We start from the raw sequence: 19,308 nt of genomic DNA, 5'->3' as shown, positions 1-19,308 counted from the left end.
TAAAGCTCGCGCTTTTCGAAAGAACATACATATGAAAATATTATCTCCTCTCAATCTCATAAATCGTAATGCGAAAAACATGTGGTCCTCGGGTCGTGTCACCGCACCAGTGCCTACTCAGAGTTCGGCACCTCCAGTCTCCTCATCATTAAGCTCACCTGCATCACTCACGCCTAGTGAGTCTAAAGACTCAACACACCTGTATCAGGAATAACAAGTACATACACATAGCACACAACAGTGAAAAATATCATACTCAACATATCTTTCATGAACTTAAAAAAACTTAATGCCAACATATCTTTCATGAACTTTAAAACATGAACATAAATGTATCGTATAAAATCATGTCGTGTTGAATCATGTCATCTCATATCATCATATACGTGTCAAAACAGCTCATCATGTCGAAGCATGTCATCTCATGTCATCATATACGTAAACGTGTCGTGTAAAATCATAGCATATTAAAGCATGTCATCTCATGTCATCATATACATATACATTTTCTTTTTAATTGAATTCAATTAATTAGTTGTGACTTTCGTATCAGCTCTATCATATCAGCTCTATCGATGGATCGATCTACATGTAATCGTGGTACCAAGTGGCGAGGGACATCAGCGACAACATTACCCGTCCACTGAGCCCGGGCCTCAGCTCATCATATCTCATATCATCGTATACATATACATCATCAGTCACAACCAAATCACATCCTTCAAAAATAGCATCATAATCATCACTTAATAAAAATATGCATATACGTAACTTTTTCTTTTAAACCAAGTATGCATCGTATTTATCGTAATTGCGTAAAACTCATAAATGTGATGCATAAACATTTAAATCATGATAAAATGTGCTCAGGGTGCTGTCATGACCAAATTCTCACCCCGTGTGCAAAATAACCATTTTGTCCATGGAAACCCAAAAATTTCCATTTTACCCCTGGACGTAAAATTTCACTTTTTTGACATTTTCTTAATTCCATTCACTCTAACATGTCCCAAACAATTATTTAAGTCTATATGAACTTTCTCATATTTTTATTTGGCTTAAATCTATGACTTTTAAATTAATCTTTAAATATAACATATTAAGGCGTTTTAATCCCGAATTAAACCAAACCTTAGCATAAAATTCCACAAATTAAAAACTTACACTTCTAATAATTATTTGAGCTTAAATATAATTTTCCTTAATTTTATCAAGCTTAAATCTAGGCGTTCAAATTAATTCTTTAATTAACATTTCGTGAGGCGACTAAATCCAGGATAAATCCAAAACTCATTATTTTGATCCGAAGCTTACCAAACTCGTTAAAATGTCCCAAAATATTTTTAAAAGCATTCCTAAACGTAAACTCGAGCCAAATTCACAACTTAATCGAATTGTTTAAAAACTTAGACCGGGGTCCCGATTTTAAGCCGAATCGAACAGAAACTTAACCAAAACTTTCCCAACTTTTTACCATACTATAAAAACATCTAAAAGGTCCTAAAAACCTCAGAATTATACCTTTAGACACTTGAATAACAGACCAACAAGATGCTGTAATTTACATCATGTGCTAACCCGAGACCCTAGCCACCATCCTTCTCATACCAGCGCTCCTAGTCCTTAGCCAATGGGACAAGCCCCTAACCCACCACACCTGGACCACCCTCAGGTCCTTCTAGGTCTGTTGAACTCATGGTCACGCCCTTGAGCAAGTCCCAACTCACCAACAACCGCTATACACCTAAGATAGCACACCCGCGGCCACAACCACAACAATGCTCCTACGGTTCTACAAGCCATACCAGCAGCGTGCGATCCACTCTAAGACACGGCTCAGACCCCACCTGGTCTGGTCTAGGCCGTGGTTCAGGCGCTGTGCACTAAAACCAAAGAATCTGAGCCACCCTCTAAGAAACCCCTCACTCGGACCTCACTTTGCTGCGTCCAGCAACAAACCTGAGCCCCAAGCTATCATCTTGACACCACCAGAAGATCCTAGACATTCAAGACCGCAGCCCCTTGCACTCAAAATTTCAGAAAACGTGAACAACAATCTTATGATGCATGAAAACACATGGAAACCGAAAATCTTTCATGTAAAGGCTTAGATCGAAAATATTTCATGCATGACCCCAATCAACAGAATATAAACGTTTATGATACAACAATAATAGTACATGGCGTGCCTGGATGATTTGATGAACAAGAACGAGATGAGGAGATGCCGGATGGATTTCTCCTTGCAAGAAAAAAGAAAACCGAAGCTTTCTTGATGAAAGCTATGAAAACTGAGATGCTCAACAGCTGGGGTACGCTGAAAATGGAGAGAAGAGTGATAATTGGAGGGGAGTGTCGGTTGCTTCCATTTATTAGGCGGGGTAGGTTTAGGTTTAGTTGAAGTGTAGTTTAGGTTAATTAAAATGTGCACTAATGGCCTCAATTAAAAAAAAAATGGTTTTAAGCCCAATAAGCTTAAAAGTAAGCTCATTAAATCTAAACATACTCACGAAAAATATTTCGTGTGGGAAAGATTTTGAAAATATTAGCCGAACCCTCAAAAAGTGTGGGGACCCGGACGCTGATCTTTTTCTTAATCATCGTTGGGATTTAATTATCAGTTCTGATAAACAGGGTCTAAAAATTTTTCTTTTTAAAATGTAAATGCGGAAGGTAATGGAATCTAAATAATATACATCTCAGTATAAAATACATTTCAGTATAAAAGTACAATACTGTACAATCTAAGTCTAAGGTTCGGTTACTAAGTTCAAGTAATAAACCAAATCTACAGTAAGTCCGGAATCACCACGCTAACTCGTCTTCTCTCATCATATTCTTGACCCTGATCCTGCCCCACCTGTTGTCATGCACACATACAAAACAAGACAACAGCCGGATAACTCCGGTGAGAATAAATCCCGGTATAAAACATGGTAAACATGCATATACACAAAGTAAATCATGAGTTATTCTATCATGAATAAAACTAAAAGCAATAGGTTTCATAATCTATGAAATCAAATCAAATAAGCATGCAACTCGAATCTGGTAAACATGTAACTCAAATCAAATCATAACAACATGCTATCATGACTGAAAGCAATAAAAACGGGTTTCATAGTCTATGAAACCACATCCATAAACGCATGCAGTTCTAGTCAAATCATGTCTAGACCCGGCTCAACTATAACTCTAGGGATCCCAGGGTGAATAAGACGTCAATGACTGTCACCTACACTCCCAATCGGGGTGACTGTACGTCTTATTCCTAGACTTCGGTCTGATCTGTATCGAATAATCTACAATAGGAGGGTGTCTGCTCCTACGTAACGATACACCGAACGTCTAGAAGTCTGACTATCTGTCAAACTTTTCTATCTCAAATGCAATGTATAACAATCTGTAAACAAAGCATGCTCATTTCAAAAGATTTGAATATAAAGTCTATAAACAAATCATAATCATATCAGAAGATAAACAATAATCAAGTATGTGATTTTATTGGGAAACTCAAATGAGATCTGATTTGAGTTATATCTTCCCAGATATCACATGAATTATACCTTTGTCGTCCCGGTCTGACGAAAACGAAGTCTCGAAGTCGAACTGTCCATATCAATCTGATAATGACAAATCACATAAATACAATATCAGTATATATCTCAGTTCAGAATCTGTTCTGATAAATACTCAACTCGGTATACAATCTGATACAAGTCAACAATATAACAATGAATCTCAATCAATATCATATCTGATCAATCTAAATCACTACTGATGTTTCGACGGCATAACGATACTGTCTCGATAACCCCGTCAGTCTAAACATCATAGATATAATTCTAAAACTCATAATCTGAATATCGGTATATTCAAAATCAGTAATACACAATTCTGATATCAAAATCTCAGTCAATATTTTCGAAAATCATAACAATTACAGAAACGGTCTGTTCTTTAATCTGACTTCAATTATACAATGTATACTGTAGCAGGAACATCATATCTGATTCGTATTCAATTCTGACAATATCATAAATTCAAATCTTGTCTAAACGTAACAAAACTTACGTCCAGTTGTAGTCTGCGTTGATAGGAACACAGTACTGAAGTCGGATTCAAAATCAGACGAACGGATTCCTCACAATCTCCAAATCTTCCCTCGGTTCCTTTTTCCTTTCTCTTTCTTATTCTGAAGGAAGAATCGTGTATACAAGTATTTATATACATATGTTGCATGATACAAGGGCAAGTGGCATCGTGCATGTTCTGCACGTTTCGCGCATATGCGCGAACAATGTCGCGCATATGCGCCAGTTATAAAAACTAGCATTAGTCTTCTCGCGCATATGCGCCAATCATTCTGCCAAACCCGCGCATATGCGCCATTTATGTCGCGCATATGCGCCGATCATTCTGGACGGGTCGCACATATGCGCGCCTTATCTCGCGCATGTGCGCCGAAGCTACTGGATGTTCCGTGCATGTGCGCCGATACATGTCGCGCATGTGCGCCAATCCAATTCTTCACACAAAATGTGAATTCTTTTCCGGCTCTCCCGATCTGATCCGTTCCGCTTATAATCATATCAATTATCATCCATGATTATAATAATCATTTTAAAATCTTTTCAGATTAACCGGATTAATCTCTCGGGCCTTACATTTCTCCCCCTCTTAGATCTGAGTTCGTCCTCGAACTCATAAGTACTTAATTCAGCTATACTAGAAGAAATGTATAATAAAGGTTAAATCAAAATTCAAATATCTGATTCTTATCTGGAATAAGAATTCACTAAGTTTCATATCATAATATTTCTCGGTCCTTCTGACAGAATCAATCTCGCATTACTGGCTATACAACATCCGTATAAACCAATCTACAGCTCATCACATATCAGTATCATCAGCTGTTATCAAATCTGTTTATCTCAAACCAAGTCATATACAATCTTCAGTTTCAAATACCAATCGTCATCATCCGACGTTGGTTTCTTAAATCTGTCATTCTGAACTATCTTCATCTTCTTTCGAATTTTCTTCAAAAGAAATCTGTAGTATTCACTGTATATTGTCTTGTCTGTAACTATCTCATTACCCATCTGATAAGCTGATAGCTATTGTCACGCAGTGATAATAAGTCATATCAATTAGTGCTAACATCCAGCACTAAAACTTTACCAAAATCTTCCAATACCTGGATAATACATTCTGACCGTCTGTCAATCTGTAACACGATCTAAGAGAGAACTCAGGATATACTCTGTCCCAAGTACAAAATCAAGAAAAATCACAATCTGATATGCTCTATTTCTATATTCTGTTCAATCTGACCATTTTTTTTTCTGACATCGATCTTTGTCATTTGGTCATGTTTGTACATCATCTTGTACAAACTGATAGACATAGATTGAACAATTTGTCAATCACAATCATATCATATTTCAATCTGGAGAAAATGGCGGTAATTTCATTACGAAAGCCATAGAAATGCACTCCCATTTATATTCAGAAACATACACATCTGTAATAATCTTCTGATTTCTGTCTTCATTTGTTGACAATTCGTACAATTCAGTACAATTTCTGCCAAAGTTCAGTACAAATCTGTCACTACTGACTTAATCTGTCTATATCAAAATTGTCTGTTCGAATAGCATACCTTCTCAATCATCAGAATGAAAACTGAATCCACTACAGCGCATTTCTGACACTATCTGTGATTTCAACTTCGAACTATTCGACATAACAATCAGTTAATAATAAAAAATTAAAGAAGAAATACCTACTTGGTATTCGGCTCTGACTATCGATATCAATTCTGTTATACAATACTGAAACATTCTGATATCACAAGCTAGTCAATTTCATACAAAACACAAAATCATATACCTGTTACTCTGATCGATGCTCCATTCTGATTATCAATTAAGCTCTGAACATTCTGATCGCATTTCTGCATAGCTGTACCTCTCGAAAACAACTCTGATACAATTGAACTGTATATATTCTCAATGGTTCATAACAATCTGTATCATATACGGATTCAAAACAACAATAATATCAAATCAGATACAAAATATCAATATCCTATACAGATCTAGTGAGTTCAATGAACTCATAAAACAATGATTTCTGGTAAATATCTTCATGTCATTCTGATCAACTGCTATATCTTATCTGCAAATAAGATATGCTCTCCAAAACAATATAAGATGTCTCAAATTAGAACAATAAAAATACTCAGCACATATAAAGCAAAAATCGAATAAGATAATCTGTCAAATCAGACATAATAATTTCTGACATTTCTGAAATTTCTGATCTTCTGACATCGGTATCATTCTCAATCACTGATCCCAATCTTATCTGTGTCAAGGTCAATCTGTATACTAATTTCAGATATCACTTACTCTGAATACAATCTGTTTCAAGCGGAATTCTTATTTGAATAATTTCTGTATACAATAATTCTAATTCTCAGAATATCCACTACAATCTTCAAATATTCAATTCTTTCAATTCAGTATGTATTATTCTGTATATTCAATATCATTCTGTACTGAATCTAACATACAAACAATACCTGATCTACATTCAATTTCTGAAGTCTATCTTTTGAGATCACACAAATCTGAAATCTTATCTAGGCAAATATCAGCCAACTCGTATATCACTGGCGAATCTGCTAATGCAAGGCTCGATTTCAGTAGGTCTACTGAATACATAGGGATGCAATCTGCTCATTTCTGTATTAATCGAGTCATATACAATACAGATATCAAAGGAATTCTAAATCTAGAATCCTTATCGTGTATCTCCACTGATCAGTCATCTCTGGTCTGACTCTTACCATTTCTGGAAAAATTCTACAATATGTCTGTACTTGTTCAGCATATACATATCAATAATGCGTTCAAATCAGAAAACACAAGTACATCATAATCTATCTCTATTCCATTCTCATCTTACTGTAGTATACGATATATACAGAAATCTCTGATATCAACATTTCCTCAACAAGCAAGGACATCAATACTACAGTACATACAAACCCAACCGATACAACATATCTTCATGCAACTTAGTCAAATATATTCTTAACAAATGCATTAGTATATATCAATACATATGAAATAGAATCATAAAGAATAGTACCTGTTGTGAATTCTGGATCTGTGTTTTCAATTGAACTCTGTTCCCTACAATCTTCGGGAACGCTTCTGGGGACAAACTTTAGCAAAGTGTCCCGGCTGTCCACAAATATTACATCTACCAGTCACTCCCTGGCATTGCTCGGTGGGATGTCTCCCTACACAACTCCTGCAATACACTCCAGTATGGCTTGGACCAGAAACGCTGGAGCTAGATGAACCGCTTCCTAGTTTCTTGAATGGTTTCTTCCGAGCTTTCAACAAATCTTGCTTCCCACTCGTACTGCCTTGATCAAATCTGAGAGGGGATTGCTGTGTTTGGGGTTGCTTCACACACAACCTCCCTAGCTGTCTAATCAGACTCGCCTCAGCTCTCTTCGCTCTACTCAAGATATCAGCAAAATGGTAAGGTCGTTGCAGATTCATAAATGCAACTACTTCCGAATTCAACCCTCTGATGGACTGATTTACTATAGCTTCATCATTTCCCGCTATCTGAGGAGCAAAATGCAGTAGAGTAGAGAATTTGGCGGTATATTCATCAATATTCAACTGACCTTGGCTCAAATTCTCAAACTCTGCTTTCTTGTCCTCTCGGTACGAGACTGGGAAAAATCGTCGATAAAATTCAGTTCTGAATATTTCCCACGAAATCACTGTACCTCTCTGTTCCCACATTCTTCTACTGGTAATCCACCAACTCCTGGCGGCTTCTCGTAACTGATAAGGTACCATTTTAACTCTCTGTTCATCTGTACAATCAAGTAAATCGAACAGTATTTCTATATCATCAATCCAGTTCTGAAAATCTTCGGATGCCTCGGTACCACTCAGAATCGGCGGCTGTAATAACTGAAATTCTTTCATCTTTCCTTCTATCTGAGTTTCTGATGCATCTAGCTGTTCAGACGAAGTACTGCCCTTTTCTGAAATTCTTCGAGGCGGTATATCTGATAATCAAACAGATTAGTACATAATCTATACAATCTGTATCAGCCCTCCTCTGATCATATATCTCTGATCCAGACTCAGTTCTGATTCAGGCTTAACAATTACATGCTGCAATCAACTCAGATACAAACAACATGTAATATGGAAAGCAGTAAATCATGCTAGCACACATCATGCAAAACAACATTGATATAAATCTCATGCTAGCAATCACATGCAAGGAAGACAATTCAATCTACCCGCTCATTTTCTACTATCTCGTTCTAAAGGATCTGTCAGTTCTGACTATCTCAATCTAAAGGATCTATCGCTCTGATACCACCTGTTGTGGGGACCCGGACACTGATCTTTTTCTTAATCATCGTTGGGATTTTATTATCAGTTCTGATAAACAGGGTCTTAAAATTTTTCTTTTTAAAATGTAAATGCGGAAGGTAATGGAATCTAAATAATATACATCTCAGTATAAAATACATTTCAGTATAAAAGTACAATACTGTACAATCTAAGTCTAAGGTTCGGTTACTAAGTTCAAGTAATAAACCAAATCTACAGTAAGTCCGGAATCACCACACTAACTCGTCTTCTCTCATCATATTCTTGACCCTGATCCTGCCCCACCTGTTGTCATGCACACATACAAAACAAGACAACAGCCGGATAACTCCGGTGAGAATAAATCCCGGTATAAAACATGGTAAAGATGCATATACACAAAGTAAATCATGAATTATTCTATCATGAATAAAAATAATAGCAATAGGTTTCATAATCTATGAAATCAAATCAAATAAGCATGCAACTCGAATCTGGTAAACATGCAACTCAAATCAAATCATAACAACATGCTATCATGACTGAAAGCAATAAAAATGGGTTTCATAGTCTATGAAACCACATCCATAAACGCATGCAGTTCTAGTCAAATCATGTCTAGACCCGACTCAACTATAACTCTAGGGATCCCGGGGTGAATAAGACGTCAATGGCTGTCACCTACACTCCCAATCGGGGTGACTGTACGTCTTATTCCTAGACTTCGGTCTGAGCTGTATCGAATAATCTACAATAGGAGGGTGTCTGCTCCTACGTAACGAGACACCGAACGTCTAGAAGTCTGACTATCTGTCAAACTTTCCTATATCAAATTCAATGTATAACAATCTGTAAACAAAGCATGCTCATTTCAAAAGATTTGAATATGTCTATAAACAAATCATAATCATATTAGAAGATAAACAATAATCAAGTATGTGATTTTATTGGGAAACTCAAATGAGATCTGATTTGAGTTATATCTTCCCAGAAATCACATGAATTATACCTTTGTCGTCCCGGTCTGACGAAGACGAAGTCTCGAAGTCGAATCTGTCCATATCAATCTGATAATGACAAATCACATAAATACAATATCAGTATATATCTCAGTTCAGAATCTGTTCTGATCAATACTCAACTCGGTATACAATCTGATCCAAGTCAACAATATAACAATGAATCTCAATCAATATCATATCTGATCAATCTAAATCACTACTGATGTTTCGACGGCATAACGATACTCTCTCGATAACCCCGTCAGTCTAAACATCACAGATATAATTCTAAAACTCATAATCTGAATATCGGTATATTCAAAATCAGTAATACACAATTCTGATATCAAAATCTCAGTCAATATTTTTCGAAAATCATAACAATTACAGAAACGGTCTATTCTTTAATCTGACTTCAATTATACAATGTCTACTGTAGCAGGAACATCATATCTGATTCGTATTCAATTCTGACAATATCATAAATTCAAATCTTGTCAAACGTAACAAAACTTACGTCCAGTTGTAGTCTGCGTTGATAGGAACACAGTACTGAAGTCGGATTCAAAATCAGACGAACGGATTCCTCACAATCTCCAAATCTTCCCTCGGTTCCTTTTTCCTTTCTCTTTCTTATTCTGAAGGAAGAATCGTGTATACATATATATATATACATATGTTGCATGATACAAGGGCAAGTGGCGTCGTGCATATTCTGCACGTTTCGCGCATATGCGCGAACAATGTCGCGCATATGCGCCAGTTATAAAAACTAGCATTAGTCTTCTCGCGCATATGCGCCAATTATTCCGTGCATATGCGCCAATCATTCTGCCAAATCCGCGCATATGCGCCATTTATGTCGCGCATATGCGCCGATCATTCTGGACGGGTCGCGCATATGCGCGCCTTATCTTGCGCATGTGCGCCGATGCTACTGGATGTTCCGCGCATGTGCGCCGATACATGTCGCGCATGTGCGCCAATCCTATTCTTCACACAAAATGTGAATTCTTTTCCGGCTCTCCCGATCTGATCCGTTCCGCTTATAATCATATCAATTATCATCCATGATTATAATAATCATTTTAAAATCTTTTCAGATTAACCGGATTAATCTCTCGGGCCTTACAAAAAGTCCCCCGATTCAATAAATTTTGCTCACCGTTAAAAACTAAAATCATGCGGATAAAAATACCCAGTAAATCCCAATTATTTTAAAATACCTTTAAAACATCTTATATTAATTAATAAAAATTAATCGTATAATAAAATAATTTTTCTGATAATTCCCGACCTCCGTTCCTCGTTGGAGCGCGAAATGCAACTTAAAAATCTATAATGCATAAACCTTTAAAATTTCGTAAAATAAATTCTATCATGCATGAATTATGATAAAATGAATAAAAATAATTAAACATAATTTAATAAAATAAACATGCATTTTATGCTTTAAAAAAATTAAATAAAATACCAAATAAATTTAATAACTTGCATGCATGTGGTTTACGTGACCCTACAAATTTTCGGAACGTTACAACATGTAACCACAGTATTGGGCAGTGGGGACACCAGCAACACTCTCACCCGTCAACTGGGCCTTGGCCTTACGTATTAACATATCATCATATACATATGCATATCCGTATCCAAAGAAATACGATCGTCGGGCTCCCATTGGGACCATAACCCTCACGATATCTCCAACATATCATCGTGTTAGTCACAATCCCTTCACATCCTTCAACATGTTATCATTACTTAACCAAAATAATACGTATACGTATCGTTTTTATTTTTGAAACCAAGCATGCACCATTTCTTTTAAATGTCCAATAATTAAATCCATAAAATTTCATGAACATTTAAAAATCATAACTTGACATAAAAAAATTCATAGACATCCATAATAATTGAAAATCATCATTTTAGAATAAAAACAGCATTTAGGACACTGCCATGACATTTACTAATTTTCCGTTGTGAAAAGACCGTTTTACCCCTGGACGTGACGTATTACGTTTTTTACTTTTTCTTGACTTTCTTGACTTTAACATGTCCCAAATAATTATTTAAGCCTAAATTAAAATTCTAATAATTTTTTAATCTTAAAAACTAGACTTTTTCCATTTATCTTTAATTAATTGTTTTGACAGTGTTTTAATCCCGAAAAATCCCAAACTTTAATATAAAATTCCTAAATTCATAATTTAGTCTTTTTATATTATTTTAGCCCTTATGGACCACGACTCGACCCTCATAATCCGTTTTCCAATTTTCATTAGTTAAAAACCCTAACTTGACACCTAAACTTTGACCCCGAGCCAACTTTCGATTTTTACGAGTTACCCCCGAACCATGTTGATCAAAACTTGACCAACATCCTAAATTAACCTAATGGACCCTAAGTTCACCAAGACCCCAACACCAACATCAAAAACGAGCAACCCCAAGCATCCCCCTAAGCTGGCCGAGAATCTATATGGAACTAGGACTCTTGATCAAGCTTCCCTGCCCTTACCAGCGAACCCAGCCACCAACCAACCTGTTGTGCACCCCCTAAGGACCCTAAGGACTCGACCAGCCCCAGCCCAGGCCCCCTGGACAGCGCCCACGAGCCTGCAACAAGCACAGACCCTGCACGCGATTTCCTTTGATTCTCGGGTGGGAGTCCTAGCTTGCTAGACTCCTTCCCAGCCCTTGAGCGCGAGTCCTAGCATGGCTAGGACTCCCTCCCTGACTCACCCACGACCTTGGCTAGCCCTTGGAACCAGCCAACCAAGCCCTAGCCCCTGAAACATAAAAACCGAACCCCCTTGATCCATGACAGCAAGTTGCTGAACCAGCTTTTGTTCCATTGCGTGTGTGGTGTTTGGGTGGTGTTTTAGGAGTCTAAATTCATGTAAAACAATACTAAAACACTTCCTAGACATGGCAGCCCCTTTATGCACATACACAACATAATTTGGATCAAAGATCCTACTTGAAAATTTCATGTTACATTCAAAAATGAAAAATACATAAAGTGTTACTTGTTTTGTAAACTTTTCATGCATAAAAAAATACTATGATGTGTTGATGGTTTGAAGGAAAGAATAGGTGTGCCTTTGCGTTTTATACGCTCGAAAAATCCGTTGACGACGAAGAACGGAGGGACACCTTGGCTAGCTTTCTATTTGAACCTTCGAAAATCTCTTGAATGTGTTATGTATGTGTGCTGCCGTGTGTTTGTGAGAGTTGGGAGAGAATTTTCAGATTTTTAAAGAGTGTGGCCGTGAGAATGAGTGGCTAGTGTAGGGTTTTAGGTGTTTTATATTTATTAATTACACTAATTAAATTACTAACTAGGCCTTAGGCCTATCAAGCCTTTTAATGAAGCCCATTAGTTTTAATTAGGATTTAATAAAATATCAACAAGGTTTTTGTTTAATTAAATTTGTGAATTTATTAGCCGGGTTGCCAAAAAGCTCGTATTTTAGTTGAAAAACCAACACCGATAAAATTACGTCCCGGCGTATAAAATCACATTAAAACCCCTTATTTTCAAAAATATAAAAACCTCTCAATCATATTTTTAATAATTAAAAATAATTATTTAATACAAACATTTTATGTTTTTCAACCCTCGGTCCCCGTTCTCGATCGTTACTTGAATATTCCTTAAAAATACAATTTTATGCATGATGATAATAAAATCATAATTAACATGTAAACATGTATGTCACATAATCAAATAGCAATTAAAATCAGTTAATCACTCATTTTTTTTTTTATAATTCCTAGATTTGCATGCAGTTGGATTACGTCGTCTTAATTTTTGGACCTTACAAAAAGGCTAGGAGTTCTTCGTCGTCCGGTCGTCTAACGTTGCACCCTCGCCAACGATCGAATAATCGAGCGTTTTAAACGCAAAATAAAGTTTTCTAAACCCTTTTAAACATCATACAAGTCATAATATGCTTGATTTAATTTTTTATGCATGAAATTATGTGGGTTCGATTATTTTACGGTACGTTGCGCATTTTCAAAGTTTTAACGATTTCGCGCTTAATTTGAAAACGTTTTTGAATCCAACGAGTGCGTTGCCAAACCATGATAAAAATATGAATATATTAGGGACAAAACATGATAAATTAATCAAGAGAACATGCTGGAATCGTAGGAAAAATTCAGAAATAGGAGCTGTGGGTTGTTGTTGGGTTTGCAAATTCAAAGGCTCAGTTTTTATGCATGTGGGTAGGTGGCTCGACCAGGTATGAAGGTTGGGTCCTAGGGGTCATGTCTAGGTCATGGGTTGGGTCCTAGGGCGGATAGGGTTCGATATTTCGGCTGTGGAAGAGTCCACGTGAATAGAGACTCTCCCCCACGCTCACGTTTGTGCAGCAACGGCCATGGGGCTGCTGCTGGTGGCTGGGTGGCTCAGGTAGGTCCTATACGGTCTAATGTTTATGGGAAAGGGTTGGGTCAGGAGCTGGAGTGGAATGGTTAGCCTCTTGCTCGACTGGAAGTGGTTGGCGCAAGGGAAACAAAGCTCGCAGGTTCTGGTGTGGCTGATAAAGGGAACTCGTGTTTGGCCTGGAGGCAAGCCAGGTGGGTCCTATAGGGTCTAAGGAAGTTGGGTAAGGTCTGGACTAGGTGCTGGAGTAGCTGGGTGCATTGTGGCTCGAGCCAAAAGTTGGAACCGTGAGGAGAAGCTTTAGCGCGCAGGTTCTGGTACTTGGCTTTAGTTGGTTTACTACTGGGTTCTATGCAATGGGATGGTCTTGGTATGGTCTGGGTGTGGTCTAGGGATGGTTAGGGTTAGGTGTGCTCGGTGGTGGCTCGGATGGGAGTGTCTTAAACTAGTTAGGAGTCCTATGGTTCAAAGGGATCTCACGCACACACAAGCAGAATCTGATAGGGTCACGGACAGGAGGTTTTGAGCAAGCCAGGGCTAGGTTCAGGGGCTTGACCTTGGTCAAGAGGGTGCCTAGATGGGTTGGCTAGGGTTTGGCTTGAGGTGGCTCAGTCGTGGCTCGAGTAAATTGGGAGATGGCTCGGGTGGTTCGATTATGTGTCAATTTCAAAATTTAAAGAACAAAAATTGAATCCATGGGTCCACGGGTTGGGCTCATGACTTGGAACGGTAGAATAAATACTAAATATTATGTTTAAAATTTGGGATAAAAAAATGAGTTTTGGATTTATCCGGAATTTTATCGCTGCACGAAACTTTAATTAAAATTAAATGAAAAGCTAGTTTTAAGCTTCATAAATTATGAAAATTTATATTTAAACTTAAATAAATATTAAGAACAAATCCCATTTCATTAAAAGTGAGAAAAAGATAAATTCGAGAATTTTTACGTCCAAGGGCAAAACGATAATTTTACACTTAAGAAAATAGAAAAACATTTGGCAGCGTCCCGAAGGATCATAACACATGTTAAATGATATTATATGATTTAAAATGATGATTTTGATGATAATATGTATTTTTATGATTTATGGTAAAGTTGTGCAAGTTATACTGTCTAAAATGCTTTTTTTGGAAAGTTGTCTTATTTTATTATTTTTCAAGAAAATAAAAAATATTTTGAGGGATGTGAACTGACTGTGACAAAAAAAAATATGATATATGATTTTGTGGGGATGACGTGAGGGCCAAGGCCCCAGAGGGACCTCGACGATCGTTTTCCACGGTGGAGCCTAGTGCACACGCCCATGGACCATGTGGAACTAAGACTGCAGTCGACCAAAGGATAAAAGCTAGCCACTTTCAAGGATCAAACTTCACCCAAAATGATATATGATTTAAAGCTTATGATAAAAATGATTTTTTATGATATATGATTTACGATGATGATTAAAGCTATTTTTAAATGATTTCTAATATGATTTATTTATGCTCAAAGTTTGTTTTAAATGATTTTTAAAATAAGATTTATTTATGCTTAAAGTTATTTTAAAATGATTTTACGATTTATGATTTAATTAGCTAAAATGATTTTAAATGGTTTATTTAAGTTCAAAAGATATTTTAAATAAAAATATGATTTTAATGCATGTGATTTTATATGTATTATTTGCTATCCATGTTTAGAACATGCTGAGTCTTTAGAATCATTAGGTTTGTATGATGCAGGATTGGATGATTTATGGGAGGTGCTGATGCTTGAGTGGACCGAGTGCAGCAATACACACCCGAGGGCCTTTATGTTTCCGCACTAGCTTGATAGATTAATGATTTAAAAATTATGTTAATGATTTTTTTTCGAGATCTTTTTATGCTTAATTTTATTGTTAGCCGATATTATTAAAGGTCGATTTAAGAATTTTGGTTAGTCGATGATTTAAGATTTTATTTTATGCACTTGAGATTTAAATTGTTAATTTATTATGATTCATGATTATGTTAAATTATTTTATTAGAATTTAAGATTTAAGATTAGAAAAAAAAGATAAAAAATCGAGGTCGTTAAAACTATTGTGTTTATTGTTGTAGGAATTTCTTCAAGATCATCTAAGCAAATCATTTGCTTGTTGGGTAGTAACTAGTAGCTATCCTTTGTGCTCACAAGATTTATATTCGTACAAAAGCCATGTTATTTGATGTCTAGCTCCTTACATTGTTATGTTCTTGACATATTTGTTGATATATATCCATTGATCAAAGGATTACCATTGAATTCGTTGACAAAAGGAGCTAGAAGTTATTGTTGCCTACCAAGTGTTTGTTCAATTGCCTCAATGAAGTCCCTATGATTAAAGCCAAGGATTGATAGTAATTAGATGCATGTCATCGGTCAATTTCATGATTACGAGTATCTCTCACAGTTTTGATATATTTATATCAAAGAGATACTTACCATAGGTCACATGTCATAGAAATATAAATTCCTTCCTTTAATTCATGCCACGAGATACCATCTATATTGCTTTGATATCTATTGTTTATTGAAGATGGTATCAATCAGTTTTCATTGCCATTGCTATAGACATGTTTCACGCCAAGTATATGTATATGTATTTGTTATTTATAGCTTTCTACTTATTGAGTTTTATCTCATTCCAGTTAATGTCATGTGATGCAGGTGACAAAAAGGAATGAAATGGATTGTCCTAGTCGAAGAAGTCATATGGATAGATAAGGGGAAAACTTTTGTCATGTCACTTTTATTTTGGTATCGTGAACATGAAATTTTAGTATCATGTATTTTTGGTATATGGATTTTGGGAAAAATTTGGTGGCATTTGGTTGTTTCTTGATGTTATTTTGTTAATGAGTATTTATAGAAATTTGTAATCTCTACTATGCAAATAGTGTTTTACGCTTTCCCCTTTAAAATGTGTTGCTTCCGCATATGTTATTCCTTTAAGTTTAATTGCCATGGGAGGGGGTTGTTTCAATTGTTATCAGAGCAAAAGTTTCTTCGGACCATATATGACTTCTTCTACCTAGGATAATCTGGTATGTTTTCTATCCTACATCTATTGATTTTAACATTGAGAACGATTCTATTTCATTTCCATTGATATATCATTCATTCCTAGCATGTTAAAGTAAGCCTATGTGTAGGATATGTCTCCCAAGCGAAAGAGTACCGAAGGGGATGATATGACCCTTCCCACTGATAAGGCTGCGAAAGTTGTAGATGAATTCAGTAAGTTATTAAAAGAACAAGCGAAGGTTCGTGGCGAACAGATTCAACAGTTATTGAGCATGCAAACTTCGACTCAGGGTCGTGGCCATGGAAGGGGTCAAGGCACAACTGAAAGTTCTGAAGATGGTGCATATGATCGGTTCAGGCGTATGAATCCTCTTGAATTTATTGGTGGTCTTGATCCACTAGTGGGTCTAGAATGGGTCAAATCATTGGAGGCTATCTTTGATTATTTGAAATCCACTGATACAGATAAAGTAAGTTGTGCTGTTTTTATGTTGGTGAAAACTGCTCGTATTTGGTGGGAAGCCACCAAAGTCACTGTTAATGTTCGAGAACTAAAGTGGAACGAGTTCAAGAAATTATTCTATGCCAAATATTTTTCAAACGAAGTCAAGGCCAAGAAGATAAAAGAATTTCTAGAATTGAGGCAAGATTCCTTGTCTGTCACTGAATATACTCTGAAATTTGAAGAAGGATGGGTCTTTTTTCCTTTTATTGCCGCAAATGATAAAGACAAGGGAGAACACTTCCTTTGTGGTTTGAATCCGGAAATTAGAAGGGATGTTCACATGTCCAAGGTGGTTACATATCAAGAAATTGTTGAGAGATCATTGCTTGCTGAGCATGATGAGCAAGAGATCGAGAATGAGCGGCAATTAAGAAGGCAATATTTCCATGCAAGAGGTCAAGGGGCAAGTGCTAATGTTCGAACTGACCACAAAGGCAAAGGCAAGATGGAACAACGTAATAAACCTCCTTTGCCTTCCTCAGATAATGATACACCATTATGTCCCATGTGTGGAAAGCCACACAAGAGAGAATGTTTGATTGGAAGTGACCCATGTTACAGATGCAAGGAAATGGGGCACACAACACAGAAGTGTCCTCTTTCTTCGAATCAAGGAAGAGTGCAAGGTAGAATTTTTGTAATGACAAAAGAAGGTGCTAATCCTGATTCTTCGGTAATATCAGGTAATATTCTAATATTTGGAAAGGAATAACTTATATTGATTGATACTTGTGCGACTCATTCTTTTATATCTGAAGTGTTTATGCACTCTTTATCTGTTGAGCCTACTGTCATGTCTTTACATTTCAATATTGTGTTGCCTTCTAGAGATGAAATTTGTCCAACTAGTATTCTTAAGGCTTGTCATGTACAAATGGGTACAACATTATTGTTTGTCGATTTCATAGTTATTCCAATGGTTGCTTTTGATGGTATATTGGGTATGGATTGGTTATCTGTTTATCGTGCGATGATTGACTGTGTGGGCAAGACAGTGAAGTTTTTAGCCGATGACCATGAGAGTGATGTATTTGTTGGTCTAGGTTCTTCATTGGGTATTCCTATTATTTCATGTCTACAAGATACTAAATTGTTGCACAAAGGTTGTATTGGTTTTCTTGCTTAAGTTATGGATGTGCGAAAGAAAAGTAATATGCAATTGCAGGATATTGATGTGGTTCAGGATTATCCTGATGTATTTTCTGAGGAGGTGCCTGGATTACCACCTGATCGAGAGGTGGAGTTTGTTATTGACTTGATTCCAGGTATAGCCCCAATTTCTAAGGCTCCGTACATAATGGCTCCGACTGAGATGAAAGAATTGAAGAATCAATTACAGGAATTATTAGATAAAAGTTTTGTCCGTCCTAGTTCTTCGCCATGGGGAGCTCCAGTCTTATTCGTGAAAAAGAAAGATGGATCGTTGAGATTATGCATTGATTACCGAGATAAATATCCTTTGCCACGGATTGGCGATTTGTTTGATAAATTACAAGGAGCATCAGTGTTTTCGGAAATCGATCTTCGGTCTGGTTATCATCAATTGAAGGTGAAAAAGGAGGATATACCACAGACGGCTTTTAGAACGGGGTATGGCCATTATGAATTCTTGGTGATGTCATTTGGACTCACTATAAGGAAAAAGGCCTACGACAACGGTGAAAAACCGTTGTCGTAGGTATTTTAAAACTGTTGTTAAAGTCCATGTGGTTAAAAGGTGCGCTGAAAGACAATGGTTTTTTTCCGTTGTTGTAGCTATAGTTTGCGACAGTTTTTGACAAACCATCGCCTACATATTTAGCGACAGATTAAAGTAAAACCGTCGCTAATTATCGGCAGTTAGGTCTTGCTTTCCGTCGCTCAATTTAGCGACGGTTAGATCGTGATTTCCGTCGCTACTTTTAGCGAAGGTTAGTTCATGTTTTTCGTCGCTAATGTTAGCGACGGTA

The 19,308-nt window shown here is 36.7% G+C and overlaps 1 protein-coding gene across 1 annotated transcript; it reads left to right on the top strand.

The window, feature by feature from the left end:
- The first annotated feature begins 16,985 nt into the window (after nucleotides 1–16,985).
- Nucleotides 16,986–18,485, top strand: LOC140835733 (uncharacterized). The gene is made up of 2 exons (XM_073201139.1): nucleotides 16,986–18,042; nucleotides 18,118–18,485. Exons 1-2 carry the CDS (start codon nucleotides 16,986–16,988, stop codon nucleotides 18,483–18,485), a joined length of 1,425 nt encoding a protein of 474 aa, XP_073057240.1.
- The last annotated feature ends 823 nt before the right edge of the window (nucleotides 18,486–19,308 follow it).

This window comes from Primulina eburnea, chromosome 7 (assembly GCF_022965805.1).
Source record: "Primulina eburnea isolate SZY01 chromosome 7, ASM2296580v1, whole genome shotgun sequence".
NCBI lineage: Eukaryota > Viridiplantae > Streptophyta > Magnoliopsida > Lamiales > Gesneriaceae > Primulina > Primulina eburnea.
The sequence above is the reverse complement of the archived record's forward strand: the minus strand, read 5'-3'. Positions and strand labels throughout refer to the sequence as shown.